Genomic DNA, 21,934 nt, shown 5'->3' with positions numbered 1-21,934 from the left:
TCTCGCTAATATGAAATCCTTTAAAATCAAACATGGGAAAAAAATCTGTCTAAAATCCCAGTACAGATTCATTAAATGCTGCGGATTGATAAATAGAGATGTCAACAGAATTAGTGTTTACTGCCTGATTCTGAACCCCTCAGATAGCAGTGGCAAAACTTCCATTGACATCAGTAGTGCAGGGTAATGCCCTTAGTTCTGATGTACATACTGTATTGATCGCTGCACTAGTTACTAAAACGGAACCTGCCTGACTGCTAAATGACCACTAGAATTTAGAGATAACTAGTGTTCATTCATCGCCCAGTGTTCAGGTCATTTACCTCTTTAGTGCAATCAGCAAATTCTGGGACTCCACTAAAGGAGTGGATTATTGAAATTAGCAGATTTAAAAACAATCAGCTTTTGTCCTTTTAAAAAGTGTGCGAACAGGTAACTGGCATTGTAATTTTAGTTTACTGTAAATTAAAATGGCTGAAAGGTGTGAAACCCTGAAGATCAGAGCTGAGAATGGACATATGCTGGTTGACTTGCCTGTTAACCCTAGATCATTTGGGTGAGTTGCTGTAACATTCCATTAATTATTTTTTTTTAGTTTAATTGCTTTTTTAGTCTGCCTAGGAGGCATTTTTAATAGCAGCTTTCCAGGTTTTCATGATCTCACAGGAAGAGGTTATGGGATTAATTTCTTAGAAAGTATTCCTTATGTTGGGTTTGTTTTGGATAAACTAACAATGTCAAATAAATTGACTAAGTAAAAGGTAGAGTAGAGCACACTTTAAAAACACCTTAAATCTTGTAAAATTACACTATCCCATGTGTGTAGGGCAACATCACCCCTACAGTGTTGTTAAACTTCTGTTAGAAGAGTTCTAGATGCAATTGTTATTGTATGTTATTTTAATATTTGCAATACACTCCCATTATTATGCAATATAAGTTGCCTTTAAACTAGTGAGAGTGTGTAATGAGTCGAGGCAAATGGAAAAAAAGAGCACTGCCATAACTTGAAAAGGAATCTGGTGTAGCTGTCCTGATAATATAATGCATTGGAACTTTTTGGAGGGATTATTATTATTATTATTATTATTATTATTTTTTAAAGAGACCAGTCACATTAGCCTACAGCCCCTTTCCACTGTCCCGTTCTGCAGAGTACTTTGTAAGAGAGATCCTCTCACAGGCCCACCTGCTGTCTTGGCTCCCTGATCGCCCACATATTTTGGTTTTCAAAATATTTCATTCTCTGGCCACTGCTCAAGAACCACTGCTCTAACACTCTGTTCCAAACATTTGAATAGGTGCTGTCTTTATGGCAACATGTATAACTAAATTTCAGGGAAACCTTTTATTCATCTTCTCACTTAGTAAAGCCCTTGAGTGTGCTACATAATTACAAAGCATTGAGCAAAATATTAAGCCTGATTTTGAATGAAATTTTGCACTGTCTTGGATGTAGGTATTAACTAGGAAGAATTATTGTTTTGAACACTTTACATTCACCTTGAATTTTTTTACCTGTAATTTGATGTTTCTTTTGCATTCAGGGAATCATGTGGCTGATTGAAATCTGAATTTGATTGAGTCAGAGTGTTTGCTTCATGTTTCAGACATGGTGTGAATTTAGTTGCTGTTGATCTTTTCGGAAATAGTAAAACACATCAGGCCATATTTGAACTCGTGACCTAGAGGTGAAAGACTATGGAGTGTGACAATGTCGTGGTAACTTCCCCTTTATCCCCCCCTTTGTGGTCCCTCAAGGGCACCCACTTAAGGTTTCGGGCTCCCCGTTGGTAGCTCTCTTAGGCCTTGTCTACACGGGCAAGTTTCTGCGCAGTAAAGCAGCTTTCTGCGGTGTAACTCCCGAGGGGTACACACTGCCAAGCCACTTAGTGAGCAGAAACTGCACAGCTGCAGTGCTGTAAAAAATACGACCCTGACAAGAGGCGTAGAGCTTTCTGCGCCGGGGCTATAGCGCCGCGGTGCCAGTGTAGACACCCTGGTCGATTACAGTGCTGCGATTGCCCTCTGGGAGGTGTCCCACAATGTCCGTTCTCGCCTCTCTGGTCATTGGTTTGAACTCCCTGCCCTGCCCTTAGGTCACCAACTGTGAGCCCCAGCCCTTAAGTTCCTTGGGAATATTTAAAGACCCTTCCTGTTTGCTCGGTGACGCATGCAGTGGTCTCAGCACATCTTTCCAGGTGACCATGCCTGTTCCAAGCACCAGGCGATCCCCCTCTTGGAGCAATGCTGAGCTGTTGGACCTCGTCGGCATTTGGGGAGAGGAGGCTGTCTAGTCCCAGCTGCACACCAGCCATAAGAATTATGATACCTTCAGACAGTTTTCACGATGCATGACCGGGACCATGACCTGGACACATTGCAGTGCAGGGTCAAAGTGAAGGAGCTATGGAGCGCCTACCACAAGGCGCGGGAGGCAAACCGCCGCGTTGGTGCTGTGCCCATGAGCTGCCGGCTCTACAAAGAGCTGGACGCGATATTCGGTGGTGACCCCACCTCCGCTGCGTAGGCCACTGTGTATACTTTGGTGGCTTGCATGCCAGTCAAGAGTGGACTGTGCCAGGAAGAGGAAATCTTGAACGAGGATGTGGAGGAGGAGGGGAACCCAGAGGCAGAGGACGACTCGGAGGTCAGAGATGCATGCAGCCAGGAGCTCGTCTCTAACCTGGAGGAGGCTAACCAGTCACAGCTGTCGGAGCTTGGCAAAGCGCAAACAGGAGAGGAGGCCCCGGTAAATGACTTTGATTTTGGGAATCGCTGACGCGAGGTGTTGGGGGCAGGAGGGTTGCAGAAACCAGGTTTGTCTCTGTATGATGCGTGTACCACCACATGCCTAGTCTGAGTGGCAGAACAGGGTGTTGATTAACGTCCTCACTTCACGGGAATCTGCCTCAGAGATCTCCACGAAACTCTCATGGAGATATTGGGCAATCCGCTGTCACAGGTTCTTTGGCAGAGCTGCTTTGTTTCTTGCCCCATGAAGGGTAACTTTCCTGCACCACTCTGCTGTCACGGGGAGAAAGGGGGCATTGCTGCACACAGGCGAGCCGCATAAGGGCCAGGGCAGAAGCCACAGTCTTGGAGAAGACCCTTCCTTGATTCCCTGCTCATCCTCAGCAGCGAGATATCTTCCATAATTAACACAGCCTGTGGAAAGTGTGGGGACAGGAATGATTATCAGTCCATCTTCCCCACCACCCCCTCCCCATAGTGCTGGTTCTCCCCAAGAGCCACATGCCCAGTGTACAGCAGGGTCCTGGAACACTGATTTCCCCTGCCCCTGCGGTTACTCACCATTTTGGGGGTCTTGTGGCTCATGTGTGCTTGCCTGGGGTCAGCCAGTTAGTGACAGGTATGTGAATAGTGGCTGTGTTTTAAATCGCTGAATCAGTGGTCTGTGTGTTGTAAACTGCTTTTACAACACTGTGTATACTGCTTCAGTATAAAATGTTGCATTTTGGCTTCACAGATATGACCTTGGGAGCCAAGCCTCCCTCTTTGTTATCGCCGGCTGAATGGCTGCGCAGAATTAGAAAGTGGCCACGAAGAAATAAAGAGGACTTTCTGCGTGATGTCATTATGCACTCCGCGGCCGAAAAACAAGAATTCAAGGAGTGGCAGGACAGCAAGAAACGCAAAAAAGAAGCTTACAAGAAGTGGAAGATTGGACAAATGACCAGGGAGGAGTATAAAAATATTGCTCAGGAATGCAGGAGTGAAATCAGGAAGGCCAAATCACACTTGGAGTTGCAGTTAGCAAGAGATGTTAAGAGTAACAAGAAGGGTTTCTTCAGGTGTGTTAGCAACAAGAAGAAAATCAAGGAAAGTGTGGGCCCCTTACTGAATGAGGGAGGCAACCTAGTGACCAAGGATGTGGAAAAAGCTAATGTACTCAATGATTTTTTTGCCTCTGTCTTCACGAACAAGGTCAGCTCCCAGACTGCTGCACTGGGCAGTACAGCATGGGGAGAAGGTGACCAACCCTCTGTGGAGAAAGAAGTGGTTCGGGACTATTTAGAAAAACTGGACGTGCACAAGTCCATGGGGCCGGATGCGCTGCATCCGAGGGTGCTAAAGGAGTTGGCGGGTGAGATTGCAGAGCCATTAGCCATTATTTTTGAAAACTCATGGCGATCGGGGGAGGTTCCAGATGACTGAAAAAAGGCTAATGTAGTGCCCATCTTTAAAAAAGGGAAGAAGGAGGATCCGGGGAACTACAGGCCAGTCAGCCTCACCTCAGTCCCTGGAAAAATCATGGAGCAGGTCCTCAAGGAATCAATTATGAAACATTTAGAGGGAGGAAAGTGATCAGGAACAGTCAGCATGGATTCACGAAGGGGAAGTCGTGCCTGACTAACCTAATTGCCTTCTATGATGAGATAACTGGCTCTGTGGATGAGGGGAAAGCAGTGGATGTGTTATTCCTTGACTTTAGCAAAGCTTTTGATACGGTCTCCCACAGTATTCTTGCCGCCAAGTTAAAGTAGTATGGGCTGGATGAATGGACTGTAAGGTGGATAGAAAGCTGGCTAGATCGTCGGGCTCAACGGGTAGTGATCAATGGCTCCATGTCTAGTTGGCAGCCGGTTTCAAGCGGAGTGCCCCAAGGGTCGGTCCTGGGGCCGGTTTTGTTTAATATCTTTATTAATGATCTGGAGGATGGTGTGGACTGCACTCTCAGCAAGTTTGCAGATGACACTAAACTAGGAGGCGTGGTAGATACACTAGAGGGTAGGGATCGGATACAGAGGGACCTAGACAAATTAGAAGATTGGGCCGAAAAAAACCTGATGAGGTTCAACAAGGACAAGTGCAGAGTCCTGCACTTAGGACGGAAGAATCCCATGTGCTGCTACAGACTAGGGACCGAATGGCTAGGTAGCAGTTCTGCAGAAAAGGACCTAGGGGTCACAGTGGACGAGAAGCTGGATATGAGTCAACAGTGTGCTCTTGTTGCCAAGAAGGCTAACAGCATTTTGGGCTGTATAAGTAGGGGCATTGCCAGCAGATCGAGGGACGTGATCGTTCCCCTTTATTCGACATTGGTGAGGCCTCATCTGGAATACTGTGTCCAGTTTTGGGCCCCACACTACAAGAAGGATGTGGAAAAATTGGAAAGAGTCCAGCGGAGGGCAACAAAAATGATTAGGGGTCTGGAGCACATGACTTATGAGGAGAGGCTGAGGGAACTGGGATTGTTTAGTCTCCAGAAGAGAAGAATGAGGGGGGATTTGATAGCAGCCTTCAACTACCTGAAGGGGGGTTCCAAAGAGGATGGAGCTCGGCTGTTCTCAGTGGTGGCAGATGACAGAACAAGGAGCAATGGTCTCAAGTTGCAATGGGGGAGGTCCAGGTTGGATATCAGGAAAAACTATTTCACTAGGAGGGTGGTGAAACACTGGAATGCGTTACCTAGGGAGGTGGTGGAGTCTCCTTCCTTGGAGGTTTTTAAGGCCCGGCTTGACAAAGCCCTGGCTGGGATGATTTAGCTGGGAATTGGTCCTGCTTTGAGCAGGGGGTTGGACTAGATGACCTCTTGAGGTCCCTTCCAACTCTGATATTCTATGATTCTATGATTCTAAGAAGAGGGACTGAAAGGACATTGGTGATGCCTCATCTGGAATACTGTGTCCAGTTTTGGGCCCCACACTACAAGAAGGATGTGGAAAAATTGGAAAGAGTCCAGCGGAGGGCAACAAAAATGATTAGGGGTCTGGAGCACATGACTTATGAGGAGAGGCTGAGGGAACTGGGATTGTTTAGTCTGCAGAAGAGAAGAATGAGCAGGGATTTGATAGCTGCTTTCAACTACCTGAAGGGGGGTTCCAAAGAGGATGGAGTTCAGCTGTTCTCAGTGGTGGCAGATGACAGAACAAGGAGCAATGGTCTCAAGTTGCAGTGGGGGAGGTTTAGGTTGGATATTAGGAAAAACTTTTTCACTAGGAGGGTGGTGAAGCACTGGAATGGGTTACCTAGGGAGGTGGTGGAATGTCCTTCCTTAGAGGTTTTTAAGGTCAGGCTTGACAAAGCCCTGGCTGGGATGATTTAGTTGGGAATTGGTCCTGCTTTGAGCAGGGGGTTGGACTAGATGACCTCTTGAGGTCCCTTCCAACCCTGATATTCTATGATTCTATGAGAACGCGGCACACCAGAACAACGCCACAAAGCGACTCCTTAAACATTATGGAGCGACAAGCGGACATGCTCCAGGTGCTACTAGCATTGCAAACTGAGCAGCTCTGCGCCCGCCCTCTCCTATAGCCGCTGTCGCAAAACTCTTTCTCATGCGCCCCCCCAGACACTGCCAACTCACTCTTATCAACCTCCTGGCTCCAGTCTGTACCGTCTGCATTCCACTCCTGCCCAGTCACAGTCCAGCCCTGTGGACTCCCGGTACCCACTGCACTCAACACCCGTCCCTCTGCAGTGTAGCTCTGCTGAAGTACAGCACCCACTGCACTGTACTCCAAAGGACAAGGTTGCATATGATACCGGGACATACACAAATCTTTAACTCTACCGGGACCCCACCTCTTCCTGGGACCCTCCCTTTCCCCTTCTCCCACAGTGCGGATGTGTTTTTTTGTTTGTCTTTCTCCTCCGGTTGTTGCTTTTTAATAAAATAATTGTTTTGGTTTGAAAGCAATCTTTATTCCATTAATTGAAAGCAAACAGACCCCTGCAAAGCAACAGGCAATTTTATTAACCTGTATGCACCAATCACAATCACCTCCTAGCATTACAAGCGCTGCACTCCCGAGCACAGCAACAAATATTAGTGGCTGTCAGCTTCAAATTGCTCCCACAAGGCATCCCTGAACCTTATGACCCCACGCTGCGCCCCTCTAATAGCCCTGTTCAAACTCAGCCTCCAGGTGCTAAGCCTCAGCGGTCCAGCTCTGAGTGAAGCTTTCACCCTTCCTTTCACAAATATGGCGCGTACAGCACGCAGCTATAAGCATAGGAATATTGTAATCGGCCAGGTTTAGCCTCCCACGTAGGCAGCACCAGTGGGCTTTTAAACGGCCAAAAGCACATTCAACAGTCATTCTGCACTTGCTCAGCCTGTTGAACCGCTCCTTGCTGCTGTCAAGTTGCCACGGCATTAAGGGGTAGGCAGGGTCTCCAAGGATCACAATGGGCATTTCGACTTCCCCTACAGTGATCTTCTGGTCTGGGAAGAAAGTCCCTGCTTGCAGCTTCCTGAACAGGCCAGTGTTCCGAAAGATGCGTGCGTCATGCACCTTTCCGGACCAGCCTGCGTTAATGTCTGTGAAACATAGACGGTGATCCACAAGCGCCTGGAGAACCAGAGAGAAACACCCCTTCCCATTAATGTACTCGGAGGCTAGGGGGTCTGGTGCCAGAATTGGAATGTGCGTGTCATCTATCGCCCCTCCACAGTTAGGTAAGCCCGTTTGTGCAAAGCCATCCACAGTGTCATGTATGTTGCCCAGAGTCCCGGTCTTTCAGAGCAGGATGCGATTAATGGCCCTGCACGCTTCTGTCAACATGCATCCGACAGTCGACTTTCCCACTCCGGACTGGTTAGCAACTGATCAGTAGCAGTCTGGAGTAGCCAGGTTCCACAGTGCAATCGCCATGCACTTCTCCAGCGACAAGACAGCTCTCATTCTCGTGTCCTTGCACCACAGGGCTGGGGCGAGCTCATCACACAGTCCCATGAATGTGGCTTTCCTCATCCAAAAGTTCTGCAGCCACTGCTCATCATCCCAGACATGCATGACAATGTGATCCCACCACTCAGTGCTTGTTTCCTGAGCCCAAAAGCAGCATTCCACTGTGGTCAGCACCTCCGTGAGTGCCACAAGCAATCTCGTGTCATAGCTACTACGTCTGGCGAGATCAATGTCGCACTCCTCTTGCCTTTGTAGTTTAAGGAATAACTCCACTGCCACTCATAATGTGTTAGTGAGACCGAGCAGCATATTGGTCAATAGTGCAGGATCCATTCCTGAAGACCGAAGAGGCAGAGCACGCAGAACACAAACCGTTGAAAGATGGCGCCAAATGCGGACGGACGCTCAGGGATTGCTGGGATTCGAAACAATGCATCATGGGGCATTGGGACAGGAGCAGGATGCCCCGCGACCCCCTCCGCCTTCACACAACTCTTAGTGGCAGAAGAGGAAGAGGTGCTCTGTGGAATAGCTGCCCAGAGCGCACCGCTCCAACACAATTGCGGCACTTGCAGTGGTAAACACGCTATTGCGCAGGCAGCTGACAGTGTGAACACACAACAGCGGTTTCCCTTCAGCGCTCTCTGAGCGGCGCTGTAACTCTGCCAGTGTAAACGTGCCCTTAGGCAAAGACCTGCTGTGTCTCCCTCCCTCCTTACTGGGGATTTTAAGGCTGCACAGCCTCTGCCATGGACCGTGATATCCCCATCAAGCTCGTCTGCCTAAAGGCCAGTGCCTGTGGGTTGCTTTCTCTCCAAGGACAATGACCAGGGTATGCCAGCAGTTACGAGTTACCGTGCAGCTCTGCCAAAGCAAAATACTTTTATTCTTAGGGCAAAAGAGAAAATATTGGGGGGGGGAAAACCCCATAACCCAAGTCTACACACACGCTAAAGCTTATCAGAGGTCACCCCCAACTCCAACACAGGGTTCTGGTGGGTATCAGTCTCTCACACCCTTCAACTGCATTTGCTCTCTTGGTTACTGTCACGAAGTGTGGGGGAGACAAGGCTCTGCGCAGCCCTCTCTGCTTGCACACCTGGACCAGGTCCCTCTTAAGGCGATGGTTATACATCTCCCTGCTGGCCCCAAGTTACTGTGGACTCGCAGGCTTGTGTGCTCTCAGCACCCCACAGTTTCCAGGGAGAACCCCTAGTGTGCCAGCTCTTCTCCAGGTCACCACCTCTCTGCCAGGGTCAAGCCGCAGACTCCTCCGCCCCTGGAACTGCTCGCCGCAGTCCCCAGGGGGACCCCGTTACTGCAACAGTCTTTCTCGCTGGTCACACACTCCCAGGGGTTAAGTGTAGCTTCTTCACCCCCCGAAACAGCTTCTCTCTGAGCCTTCAGCACACCTGGTCCTCGTCAATCCCCCTTCACTTTACTGCTCCCCATTCACTTACTGCAGGAAGCGCCATCCACGGGGTGCAGTACATCCCACCTCTGCCACCAGTTGTCACGGAGTGTGGGGAAGACAAGGCCCTGCGCCCCAGGGCCACCCAGAGGATTCAGGGGGTCTGGGGTCTTTGGCGGCAGGGGGCCCCCACCGCTGAATTGCCGGCGAAGACCCGGTGCTTCGGCGGCAGGTCCTGGGACGGAAGGACCCCCCCCCATGCCGTGGGTCTTCAGGGCACTTCGGCGGCGGGTCCCAGGGCAGAAGGACCCCCTGCCACCGAAGACCCGGAGCGGAAGAAGCTCCGGGGGCCCAGGCCCCACAAGAGTTTTCCGGGGCCCCCGGAGCAAGTGAAGGACCCCGCTCCAGGGGCCCCGAAAAACTCTTATGGGGGCCCCTGCGGGGCCCAGGGCCTGGGACAAATTGCCCCACTTGCCCCCCCCCCCCCCAGCGGCCCTGCTGCGCCCCCCACTTCCTGGAATTCACCGTGACTCTCAGCCAGCCAGTAAAGCCCAAGGTTTATTTAGACGAGAGGAACACAGTCCAAAACAGGTCTTCCAGGTACAGACAACAGGACCCCCTCAGTCGGGTCCAAATTGGGAGGCAGGGGCTTGGACCCCGGCCCCGGGTCTCCCTCAGTTTCCCCAGCCAGCTCCAAACTGAAACCCCCTCCAGCCACACCCCCTGGCTCCTCCTCCAGCCTTGGTCCAGTTTCCAGGGCAGAAGGTGTCACCTGGCCCCATCCCTCTCCTGGGCTCAGGTTACATGCTCAGGTATCCTCTCTCAAGTGAATTCACACCCTGATATCCCATCACCAGAGCAGATAGTACCTGCAAAATTCCCCCGCAACATCCCCAGGTCCATCCTCCCCTCTCCCTACTCCGTCAGTTATCAGTTCATGTCAAGTTTTAGCTCAAGAACAATCTTGGGACAGTTCAGCTGATTCTTAAGTCTGGGCCTTTGATCTCTGTCCTTGCGTACAGGTCAATGGCCTGCTCCTCAGGGCTAAGTTTCAAAAGTCTGGATTTTTGCACAACCAATGTTAGGGAATTTGCATTAATCATCCCTCGGTGATTCCAGAGTCTGCAAGAAAGGCCTTCTCCCTCCCTCCCATCTCCCCAGTGAGCCAGGCTCATGCAAATACACATCACTGGTATTGATACAAAGGGCTATGAATATTCTACAACTCATACAACACTGGCCCATCCCAGTATAAGGAGTTTTGAGGTTTTCATGATTCAAGCATAAAATATGGTCCCCAAAGATGATGCATGTGGCTACAATATTTGCCACAATCTCATTAACAATTTCCTGAGAGATCCTCTTGCTGTAAACTGTGCCACCATTATAGTATCAAAATGTCAAAAACTGAAATTAAGTGATATGAAAGAGAACTTGGATATATAGCATCATCATGGGGTGCTCTAGTTATCATGACCCTTCCTAAATTCAGTGACCATCTGTTCCAGTCTAACCTATCCCCCATCACTGTAGTGATTGCTGGCTGTTGTCTGCAAGTCCACAATTAGTTACGCATTTCAGTTTATTCCTCTTTATTGTATTTCTTCTAGAAGTATTATTTTTAAGTAGGTGGTGTACTGCTGTAGGTAAGTCCCTTCATTCTGGAGCCTGCTTTCCCTTAACAGGATATTATCCCTTCCCACCTCTCATCAGTGTATCTTGGAGCTCAGCCTAGAGACCAGCATTAATGCTTCTCCAATAGAAAATCAACGAGAGATATTGGATTATGGAATATTAGGGGAGAGGAATTGGTTTATGTAAAGAAGACACAGATTTTAGATGAGATGGGGTGCAGAGGCAGAAAGACACAAGACAGCTGTTCCAGCTGATAGGTACCACAAAGGAGAAGGTTCTTGCCTCAGCAATGGTGCATTTTTGAGGCTGGAAGAGACTGGGACTTGATGAATGGGGAGGAGAATAGTGACAAAGTCCATCTATGATTGCTTATTCCAAAACAGGGGTAGCTCTCATAAATCCCAGTGCACCACAGGCCCTTCCTGGCAGGAGTCTTTCTTTAGGAATCCTACAGTGTAGAGCAGGGGTTGGCAACCTACGGCACTCTTGCCGAAGGCGGCACACGAGCTGATTTTTCAGTGGCACTCACACTGCCTGGGTCCTGGCCACCGGTCCGGGGGGCTCTGCATTTTAATTTAATTTTAAATGAAGCTTCTTAAACATTTTAAAAACCTTATTTACTTTACATACAAAATAGTTTAGTTATATATTATAGACTTATAGAAAGAGACCTTCTAAAAACATTAAAATGTATTACTGGCACACGAAACCTTAAATTAGAGTGAATAAATTAAGACTCGGCACACCAGTTCTGAAAGGTTGCCGACCCCTGGTGTAGAGATTAAGGTTAGGAAGGGCTGCCGTGAAAGCAAATTGCATTACGAGGGCACTGGGGGGAAGGCTGTATGATCTGAAAGTAATGGTGTTCCATGAGCTCTGTTTTAATGACCCGATTATTGAAAACTCTAAATGTGATTAGTGCCAGGCTTGGATTTCAAACCCCTTTTGGAGGCTAGGAAGAGAGAGGAAGCATGACACAGCTGGGATAGCAGAGCGAAAGTGTGTCATGATGCATTTAATCCATATTCTAAGGCAAAGCGCCTTCCTATTGTTCCCTCCTTCCTGTTTTGATGTCTTGAGAATCTTATTTTTGTAACAGGAAGTGCATCACTTTCTAATCTCTTGGTGTCAGTGACAGGGATTTTGTTAAAAGCATCAAATCGTAATACGGCTGCTCTCACTTGTGTCTCTAGTCCTAACGCTGTCTGTCTGTCATCTTTCCTTTGTGTGGATTCCATCTGACCTAGGAGGAAACTTTGCTGAGATGGGACTGAGGAGGCTACCTGCACAAAGATTACTTTATTCACAGGTGACTGAAAGAGATGCAAGCATTTCAAGGGAACATCCTGGAAGAAAGTATCTGGGACAAGTCTGTCTCCCCTTTCCTTCCTCCATAACCATTTCAGAGAATACATAAATCCTCCTGTGATCTCAAAACTCATTAGTCACTCGTAGCTCAGAGCAGTGTGATCCCCCTGCAAACACCATCTGAGGGGAGCATAAGGAATACAACTGAATGGGTATTAATGAGCATATTGCAAAGTAACTGCACTGTTACCTTAGCCTTCATGGGCTCAAGGCATAACCCGGTCAATTTAGGCACGCACGCCCTTACCCAGTTCCTAGGGCTCGAGGCAAAAGGCACCCACCCTTACCCAGTTCCTAGCACTCGGGGCATAATCGTCTGCGGGTTTGTGGGGCCTTTTACCAGTGAAAGTGCCTTATACGGTAATATCCTTAACCTCTATTTATTAACAGTTAGCAAAACAGAATACACTTGTTAAGCATGCAGTGCTCTTACCACTCCCAATAAGACAGAAGAACTTTTTTGGGGGGCTAGTCAAGATTAGATCATCTGGGGCTCCAGCTTCTGCACAGTATGATTGGCAGTGTGTTGATGTCTGGCTGCTCTGATTGTGGGCTGTGTCCTGGAGTTAGGTTCCAAAGAACTTCCCTTTGGACCCCGACGGTTTCTATAGTTAAAACTTAACCTTAACCAACCATTTTAAACTGAAGTACTACAAAACAGTATTTTTCATCAGTCCTAGTCCATTACGAAATACTTCCTTAACCAATCATATGCCACCACCTTAGTCTATTTAAATCTTGCAAAATTAGTTATGCAACAGACAGAAACAAAGAATCAGACAGAAACCACACCAATAAACAATAGAGAAGTAGTATAGATTTCAGTCACAATTGTTGAGAAGTGGTTCCTTGCCAGACAATGCTATCAAAGTTTTCTTTAAACATCTTAAGATCTGTTTCTTTACGTGGTGATAGTGGGGACTACACCTCTACCCCGATAGAACACGACCCGATAGAACACGAATTCGGATATAACGTGGTAAAGCAGCGCTCCGGGGGGGCGGGGCTGCGCACTCCGGTGGATCAAAGCAAGTTCGATATAATGCGGTTTCACCTATAACGCGGTACGATTTTTTGGCTCCCGAGGACAGCGGTCTATCGGGGTAGAGGTGTATTAGGACAGGACTAAACAGCCCCATATTACATTGTTTTGATGCAAGTTAGTTGGAATGTGAGGATGTGACAGCTTCTTAGATCATGGCCGCTGGGGCTCCTTACTGCAGACAAAGGCCTCCGACCTCACAGCATTGGGTTCGCTCTCCGAAAGATGCTGCATGAATCACTATAAACCGTTTCCTTTACATTATTTTTGACAATTTCTTAGTGTCTCCAAGTATCTGTTAAAGTGTGTTTCTCCATTTAGACATCAGTTTTCATTATCTTCCTAAAGTGAGAGGGACAAGGTGATGAGGTAAAATCTTTTATTGGACCAACTTCTTTTGGTGAAAGAGACGAGCTTTTGAGCTGACACAGACAGAGCTGTTCCGATCTGAAGTGAGGGTTTGTGTCCAGACAGTTTTTTCTACTGTCTAGATTTCAAGCAGCTCTTCTGTATGTGGAGCAATTATCTCCACTGAGACGCAGCTGAAACATATTGATTTTACATTTTACCAAGACACATTATCTGCAGTGAGCCAAGAAACTACTTCACAACCAAAGAGAGCCTCTCACCCTATACACAGATCAAAAGGAGTCATTTCAATGATTTTTTGTAGTATTCTGTCAGTGGAGGATCCCTCCCATACTTGTTTGCACCTGCCCCTTTAATGAAGACTGTAGCAGACAGATACTTTTGCTTAGCCTGAAGATCGGCTGATACTCGGGAGCTCATATGTTGCTCCAAGACCTGGCTAAATTAAATCAGAATAGTCATTCTTCAGCTTTAGGGCTAGTTACAAATAATCTTTACAGCTATATCATGATGTGAAGATAATACTAATCTCTTACTTGCCATCCCCCAAATCAAATTGCTTTCCATTCCGATAGCAACTTTTAACCTGAATGATTAAAAATGCATTACAATACATATACATAGATTACCCTGAAATGCAGGATGGTGTAAGGTGAGCAACAGTGGACACAGGGACAAATCACTTCCCATACAAAAAGTGTCTTGACATCTTTTAATACCCACACAGAGCAGACAGGACATCTGCTTTCACAGTTTCATCTGAATGACCTACACACAAGTAAACTGCATGGGACTGAAAGCAACTCCGAGTGGAACACACATAGTTTATTACAGTAGAATGATGGGAGATTAATGTACTAGGCAACAAACACTGCCTAACCAGAACCTATTAATAATTCCTGTGATAAATGCTGGCTTACAATGACTTCAGGATTTTACCTCCAGGAAACTGTTGTCCACCATAGCAGTGCCACTGCTCTTTGTGAGAAGGGAAGGAAAGAGCTGGCAGCAAAATCAAAGATGCTTGATAACTTGAAAGATTTCTGCAGAAAGCTGACTGACTTAACTAGTTCTCTGGTCGCTAACCAGAAATGAGAGTTCAGATTTCTAGCCTGTGGCTTCATAGGGACCTGACAAGGACCTTTCCCCTGTCCAGGGGAGGAAAATATCCAACTGACTTGTTCTAAAATGTTAAACTCTCTTCTTGGTTGGTCTAAAACAGTTTAGGATTGTTTCAGTAGGGAATAAACTTGTTGTAAATAAGATGCCTTACTGGCAGAAACCCTATTTGGACCAGATTAAATCATCAAAAGATGAAAGGATTTTTAAAAAAAATATTTAGTCTATTTACTAAACCAGGACACTGTTTTGGAAATGCTTGGCTTGGCTTTTGTTTCTCACATGTAGGATAATGATTGTTTACTTTAAAGAGTCGTAAGAATGGTATCATTTGATTCTTTTTCCCCTCCCTTATAATATCCAATTAAAGGGACATGAACATAACCGAGAATAGTGTTTCCTTGTTCACTGAGTAAGCAACAAAGGATTTAAAGTGTGGATCCACTCAGAAAAGTAAATCTAAAGAAGGCAGCTTCTTGTGCACAAGAACTAGACTGGGTGTGTATTCAGAGTCAGAGCTGATCCTTTAGTGACCAAACTGAGTTTTTATTCTTTTTCTTCCTGCGAGCCCTGCAGAGCCAAGGTGGCTAAATGTGAGTGAAGTGGATTCTGTTCCTCCTGGTATAGAATCCGTTATTTACTATGCTGTAGTTGGTGAGGACCAGCCCATTCAAGGCAGTGGAGTTACTGGTGACCGTGTAGAAGATAGAAACGGTCTAGCTGGACTTTCAGATTCCAGGCTGAATTTGCACATCTGGCAGTCAGGGAAAAAACAAACAAGTTTTTCACTTGTAAGCTGAGCACCTTTTGAAACAGAAATTGGAAAGAAAAACATGGAGCCCTATGATGCCGTTTTTAGAACAGTGTTTCGACTGCTGAAAAGCCTTTTGATCATTAGATTTGGTGTCTTGTTTCTACCCATCACTAAAGTTGCATTTATTCGGTTCCTTCTGGAAGAGACTTAAAACTGTAGAAAACCTGAAGAATATTTGGGTTACCACTCGGTGTCTGCTCAAGAATTTGCTATTTGGAGAAGAGGTGTTCACATTCTTTCAGGTGACTGCCAGTGACTAGTGTGTTGGGACAATATTGCAGTAGTATATTTGCACTGATGGGTCCCTAAGTGTATTTATTAGAAATAATGTTTTAGAGGAGTCTTTAACTTTGCTATAAAATTTCTTTCATGGTTTGAACTAGACATATAATGGCAAGTGCAGATTTGTTTGTTCTTGTTCCTATTGGGCAAGAGGAATCAGTCTGTTTAAATGTGTCTGGAAAGTTTAGAAAACCTGGTTTCTATGGATTTATTGTTAAAGGGTCTAACTATAACCCACAGAAGGTTTTGAGGTCTAAAAAGCCTGCCTTCAGTGAGATTAAAGAACAATCTGTTTAGTTTATCCAAGAGAAGGTTAAGAGTTGACTTGATCATGGTCTGAGTGCCTGTATGGGGAGAAGAGCTCTGATAGTAGAGGGCTCTTTAATCTAACAGACAAAGGCATAACGAATTTGAATGTCTGGAAACTGAATCTTGACAAATTCAGGTTTAGAAGTAAGGTGCACATTTTTAACAGTGGAGGGCAATTAACCTTTGGTAATTAACCAATTTACCATGGGATGTGGTGCATTGAAGTCTTTACATCAAGACTGGCTATCTTTCTAAAAGATATTCTCCAGATATTCCGTCAGAAGTTAATGGATTTGATGCAGGAATTCCTGGGTGAAATTATATGGCCTGTGTTATGCAAGAGGACAGATTAAATGATAATGTTGATCTCTTCTGACCACAAAATCTATGAAAAGCAAGGACATTCTGAGATAAGAACCAGAATCCACTCCCAGTGTGGAAGGGCTTTCAGACAAGTGGCTGCTGTCACTTGCCTTCTTTTTTTTTGTATTTCTTATGCCCAAAATGCTGAAATTTGAGTCTGACACCTGTTAAAGTTTTCAGGTTTTAGGCAGCTCTCTAATATTAAACAATGAGATATTGCTCAGTATTTCATCAGAATAGGCATTGGGATAAGGGTGAAACTATGCTATTGAATGATAGAGAATGGAGAGTTTGGTTGAAGTTTACAGTGGAGTTGTATGTGCTGTATTCTATTTTGTAATCTATGAAGTTGCATGTCATGAACATGTGCACACATAACAAGGAAGGATCCAAGTGTATGTTGAAAGTGGGTATTACATACGAACGAACATAAGAACGGCTATACTGAGTCAGATCAATGGTTCATCTCTCCCAGTGTCCTGTCTTCTGACAGTGGCCAGTGCTAAGTGCTTCAGAGGGAATGAACAGAACAGGGCAATTATCCCCTGTTGTCCACTCCCAGCTTCTGGCGGTCAGAGGCTAAGGCCGCCCAGAATATGGGATTACATCCCCGACTATCTTGGCTAATAGCCATGATGGACCTATCGTCTATGAACTTGTCTAATTCTTTTTTGATCCCAGGTATAGTTTTGGCCTTCAACATCCCCTGGCAACGAATTCCACTAGTTAACTGTGCATTGTGTGAAGAAGTATTTCTTTTTTGTTTTGGTTGTTTGTTTGTTTGTTTTAAACATGCTGCCCACTAATTTCATTGGGTGATGCCTGGTTTGTGTGTTTTGTGAAGGCGGGATAGCTCAGAGGTTTGAGCATTGGCCTGCTAAACCCAGGGGTGTGAGTTCAATCCTTGAGAGTACCATTTAGGGATCGGGGGCAAAAATCTGTCTGGGGATTGGTCCTGCTTTGAGCAGAGAGTTGGACTAGATGATCTCCTGAGGTCCCTTCCAACCCTGATATTCTGTGATTCTATGATAAGGCATAAATAACATTTCCTTATTTGCTTTCTCCACACCATTCATGATTTTATATGCCTCTTTCATACCACCCCTCATACCACATCTCTTTTCCAAACTGAATAGTCCCAGTCTTTTTTATCTCTCTTCATATGGAAGCTGTTCCATTCCCTTAATCATTTTTGTTGCCCTTCTCTGTACCTTTCCCAATTCTAATATTTCTTTTTTGAGATAGGGTGACCAGAACTGCGCATATTCAAGGTGTATTCAAGTATTCAGTGGCATTATGATATGTCCTGTCTTATTATCTATCCCTTTCCTTGTGGTTTTTAACATCCTGTTAGGTTTTTTGACTGACGCCACACATTGAGCAGACCTTTTCAGAGAACTATCCACAATGACTCCAAGATCATTCTTGATTGGTAACAGCTAATTTAGATCCCCTCGTTTTACATGTATAGTTGGGATTATGTTTTCCAATGTGCATTACTTTGCATTTATCAACATTGAATTTCATCTGACATTTTGTTGCCCAGTCACCCAGTTTTGTGAACTCCCTTTGTAACTCTTCGCAGTCTGCTTTGGACTTAACTATCCTGAGTGATTTTGTGTTGTCTTTTTTGCCATCTGTTGCCTGATCTTTAGATTATGTATTAATTATATTGATTACTTAAGAATCCCCCATTATCACTTTGAGGATTGACAGGTTCTTGTCCCAAGATCAGGCCCAGTATTATTTAAATTATTATATAGTTGGGAACCCCGATGTGCACAGTTGTAACACTCACACTATAGGAACTTTTATATTTACAAATCTAGTTTATTAATACATTTAGCACAGTCACAAACACCCCAACTTAGTAAGATAGAGATATGATAGAATGTACATCTGCACATCTATATACTCACACCATCCCTTGCAGAACAACCTGAAATGTTAGCCATCATCTTCCTTATCACCATCACCTTTCCCATCATCACCAGTGGCCGTCACTCTGGCACCTCCCAAGGACTACATCTCTGTCTCCTACTGCCCTTAGGCTGGGATGCCACTTTTATAATATGTTACGCTGACGCCGCTATGTTTGATGCATATTCAGTAGGGGATTTTTCCCTTTTTCCTTATTTGTATTTCCTCACCTTACTAATGTTGGGGTGTCTTTTTCCTATAGGTTAGTATATCAATGATCTCAACTTATTATATACATCAATTCGTTACCATGACCATTTTGTGTTTAGGTATTACATTTTTATTTCTGTCCTAACCAGTTATTTTGATTCTTTCCAAGTTGTGGTGTACCTGTTAAGTTTAAAAGGATATGAACTTAGGAAAGCCCCTATGCCAACCTGCTTCAGTGCATCCTGTATCTAGCTATGGCAGAGGTCGCAGCCATATATAGACCGTACGCTTTATTTCATCACCATCTTTAGTTGAAAGGTCCCAAACATGCGTATGCTAACTTTGTCCTAGCTTAACATACCAAACGTGGCTTGTAAGTCCCTTGGTTATAGCCAAATATAAGACTAGTATAATAAAACCCATAAGAAACTTATAAGAAAAGGGGTGTGTGTGTGTATGTGTGTATATACGTACACAGAGAGAGAGAGAGGCTAGCATTAGATGTATCTTATGTGCTGGTTATGTACCTCAGTTAGTTTCCAGGACACCTCTGTGGTAGAATCATGTACCCGTGGTCAAACCTCCCCGTAAACTCTATTTTCAGCTGGGCCATTTATCTGTGCAAAGTTTCTGTTCAAAGTTTATAGGCCTCAAGCCTTATGCTAACTTGTTGAAGCTAATGTCTGACAGGGTACAGGCCTGTAGGTTTCTTGTATTACTGCTGAATCTAATGCAAAGCAAAATATAATAAAGGCGAGCTAGTCCACTTGGCTGCACACCTCACTCTTTACCCCTTTTTCCAGCTCATTTATGAATCTGTTGAACAGCGCTGGTCCCAGTAATTGTTGACAATGCTCTGTATGTTTTATCTTGGCACATGCTTTTAGACAAAATAGTTGATGCTATTTAGTAATTTTAAAAAATGAAATGGAATCTGATAAGTGCCTTTAGCTTAACTGCACAAGCAAATTGCCTCCAAAGCAATATTTTGCCTCCATGGAAGAATTTTCACGTCTTTCTTGTTGTCTGCAGGTATTGGGAAGAATGTAATCTGTGAGAAATCTGCTACCTCTGTGGATGCCTTCAGAATGGTTACAGCTGCCAGATATTACCCAAAGCTGATGAGCATTGTTGGTAATGTCCTCCGTTTCCTGCCTGCCTTTGTCAAAATGAAGCAGTTAATAGAAGAACACTACATAGGCAATGTGATGATCTGTGATGTGCGAGTGTACTGGGGAAGCCTGCTCAACCACAAGTACAACTGGATCTGTGATGAACTAATGGGAGGAGGTGGACTGCACACAATGGGCACCTATATTATAGACCTCTTAACTCATCTAACCAGCAGGAAGGCAGAGAAGGTCCATGGCTTGCTTAAGACTTTTGTGAAGCAGAACGCAGCTATCAGTGGAATCCGTCATGTCACTAGTGATGACTTCTGCTTTTTTCAGATGCTTATGACTGGAGGTGTCTGTAGCACTGTGACTCTCAACTTTAACATGCCTGGATCATTTGTTCACGAAGTCATGATTGTTGGGTCCACAGGTCGCCTTATAGCTCGTGGGACAGATTTGTATGGGCAGAAGAATACAGCACTCCAAGAGGAACTACTGCTTACAGATTCTCTGACCATCAACACAGGCCTTCTGGACAAGGGGTTTAAAGACATCCCCTTGCTGTACCTGAAAGGAATGGTGTACATGGTGCAAGCATTGAGACTGTCTTTCCAAGACCAGGAAGACCGTCGGACGTGGGATCACAAACCAGTCTCCATGGCAGCCTCTTTTGAAGATGGCCTCTACATGCAAAGTGTAGTCGATGCCATTAAAAAATCCAGCAGGTCTGGGGAGTGGGAAGCTGTGGAAGTGATGACTGAGGAACCAGATGCCAATCAAAACCTTTGTGAGGCACTTCAGAGAAATAACCTATAAAATATAAACATTCCTGGTGTCCACTATGGAAAATGAGAACAGTTGAAGATGTCCAGACGTAGCTATAGACGTTTCTCAGTTTTTAGGACATGTAGGTTCTTATTTAATACTTTTGGTTTTTCATACTTGTGGGTAAAACATGTCATGGTTGATGAAACTGTTCCTCCCTGGGCAGATTATTTTGTTTTTAAACTCGTTTAGAGAGTTTTAAATGTTTTGGGGTTTTGGTGGGGTTTTTAGTTTTTTAAAGCTGAATTTCTGTTTTGGAGATTGTTAGGAAAACTTGAATTGCCCTTTGCACTTGCAGTAGCTAAAATGAAGTGAGGGATCTTTTGTTGTTGGATTGTTGGGAGACAGGACACAGTCCCTCTTGCACATAGTTCAGTTATTTTTACAATTTTAATCTGAGAGCAAGTAGAGCAAGATCAGGGAGTATGTACTGTTCTTGCTCTCGCTAATAGGACTTTCACTGACTTTTTTTTAAGTTTATTCTTCAGCTTGTAAAACTTTAATAAAGAAAAGTGTAATGACATGGCAAATCTCTAAACTCAAGTGTTAAGAAGAGTAGAAGGGACAGAGCAAAGTCTGTAAGATACAGATCAAGCTTAATGTTCTGCGCACAGTGAGTGTGTTGAATGTTTCAAATGAATTTCAATTGGTATCTAATTACCCCATGGATTCTCCATTGACATTATTGATAAAGTCTCTGCGCGATCATTAGACGAGTTGGAACACTATGATTATTTCAGCTGCTGTTCCATCTGTGCGACTGTTGTTCCTCCATAGCAAATACTTAGGAGACTAATACCTCACGTCAACTTTTTTCTGCAACTTCCCTCCCCCAGACCAATTGTGAATTTGTGTTCACTGCCTTGGCAGCATGTATGCCAAATCTACATCAGTGTTTCCAGTCCTATGTGATGTAGTAAAGCCCCCAGTAGCTTACTAGGTGGTGCATTTGGATTCCTTAATATGCTATCTATTTGAGAATGAGACCGGAAAACATTAAGCCTTCTAGGAGCTTGAACTTGGATGAAAAAGTAGGAAATATGCCATTACTATACTCTTCTGTGCCGGCAAGGGGATCACTACAATACACAGGAAAGAAAATGGTGACTGAATCATTAGGGCAGTGATGGCCTTCGGTTTGGGTGAGCCTGTTTTAAATCATGAACACTGGATAATATTACCCCTCCACATACACACACACCTTATAGTTTTGTACCCAGTGGGGATAATTTGTGCTGCTGGCAGATCTTGAATGAATTTCCACTCCATCCCAGAAGTACGTTTGTTCATTAGGCTGTCATTGAGAAGGAGAGAATTTTTATTGAGTTTATCTTGTTTACTTGAATGTTTTAATGTTTCCCACTAGGTTTTAACCCTGTATATTTATATAAAGCATTAACATGCAAACATAACCTTTTCATTAAATGGTCCTTTCTGAAAAGTGTCTCTCACTTGTTTTCTACAGCAATAAACATTTATGTTGGCTGAGGA

General features: G+C 45.0%; 1 protein-coding gene across 3 annotated transcripts in view; it reads left to right on the top strand.

Annotated features, from left to right (window-relative positions):
* Positions 1 to 21,934, top strand: part of GFOD2 (Gfo/Idh/MocA-like oxidoreductase domain containing 2) — a 63,896-nt gene extending 41,962 nt beyond the window's left edge. For all 3 annotated transcript variants that reach the window (XM_065567514.1, XM_065567512.1, XM_065567513.1), the window contains one exon: positions 19,536 to 21,934. In XM_065567514.1, the coding sequence (XP_065423586.1) occupies positions 19,592 to 20,434 (843 nt within the window). In that variant the 5' untranslated portion in view covers positions 19,536 to 19,591 and the 3' untranslated portion in view covers positions 20,435 to 21,934. The remainder of the gene's footprint in view (positions 1 to 19,535) is intronic.

The sequence above is a fragment of the Chrysemys picta genome, chromosome 14, assembly GCF_011386835.1.
Source record: "Chrysemys picta bellii isolate R12L10 chromosome 14, ASM1138683v2, whole genome shotgun sequence".
Classification (NCBI taxonomy): Eukaryota; Metazoa; Chordata; order Testudines; family Emydidae; genus Chrysemys; species Chrysemys picta.
The sequence above is the reverse complement of the archived record's forward strand: the minus strand, read 5'-3'. Positions and strand labels throughout refer to the sequence as shown.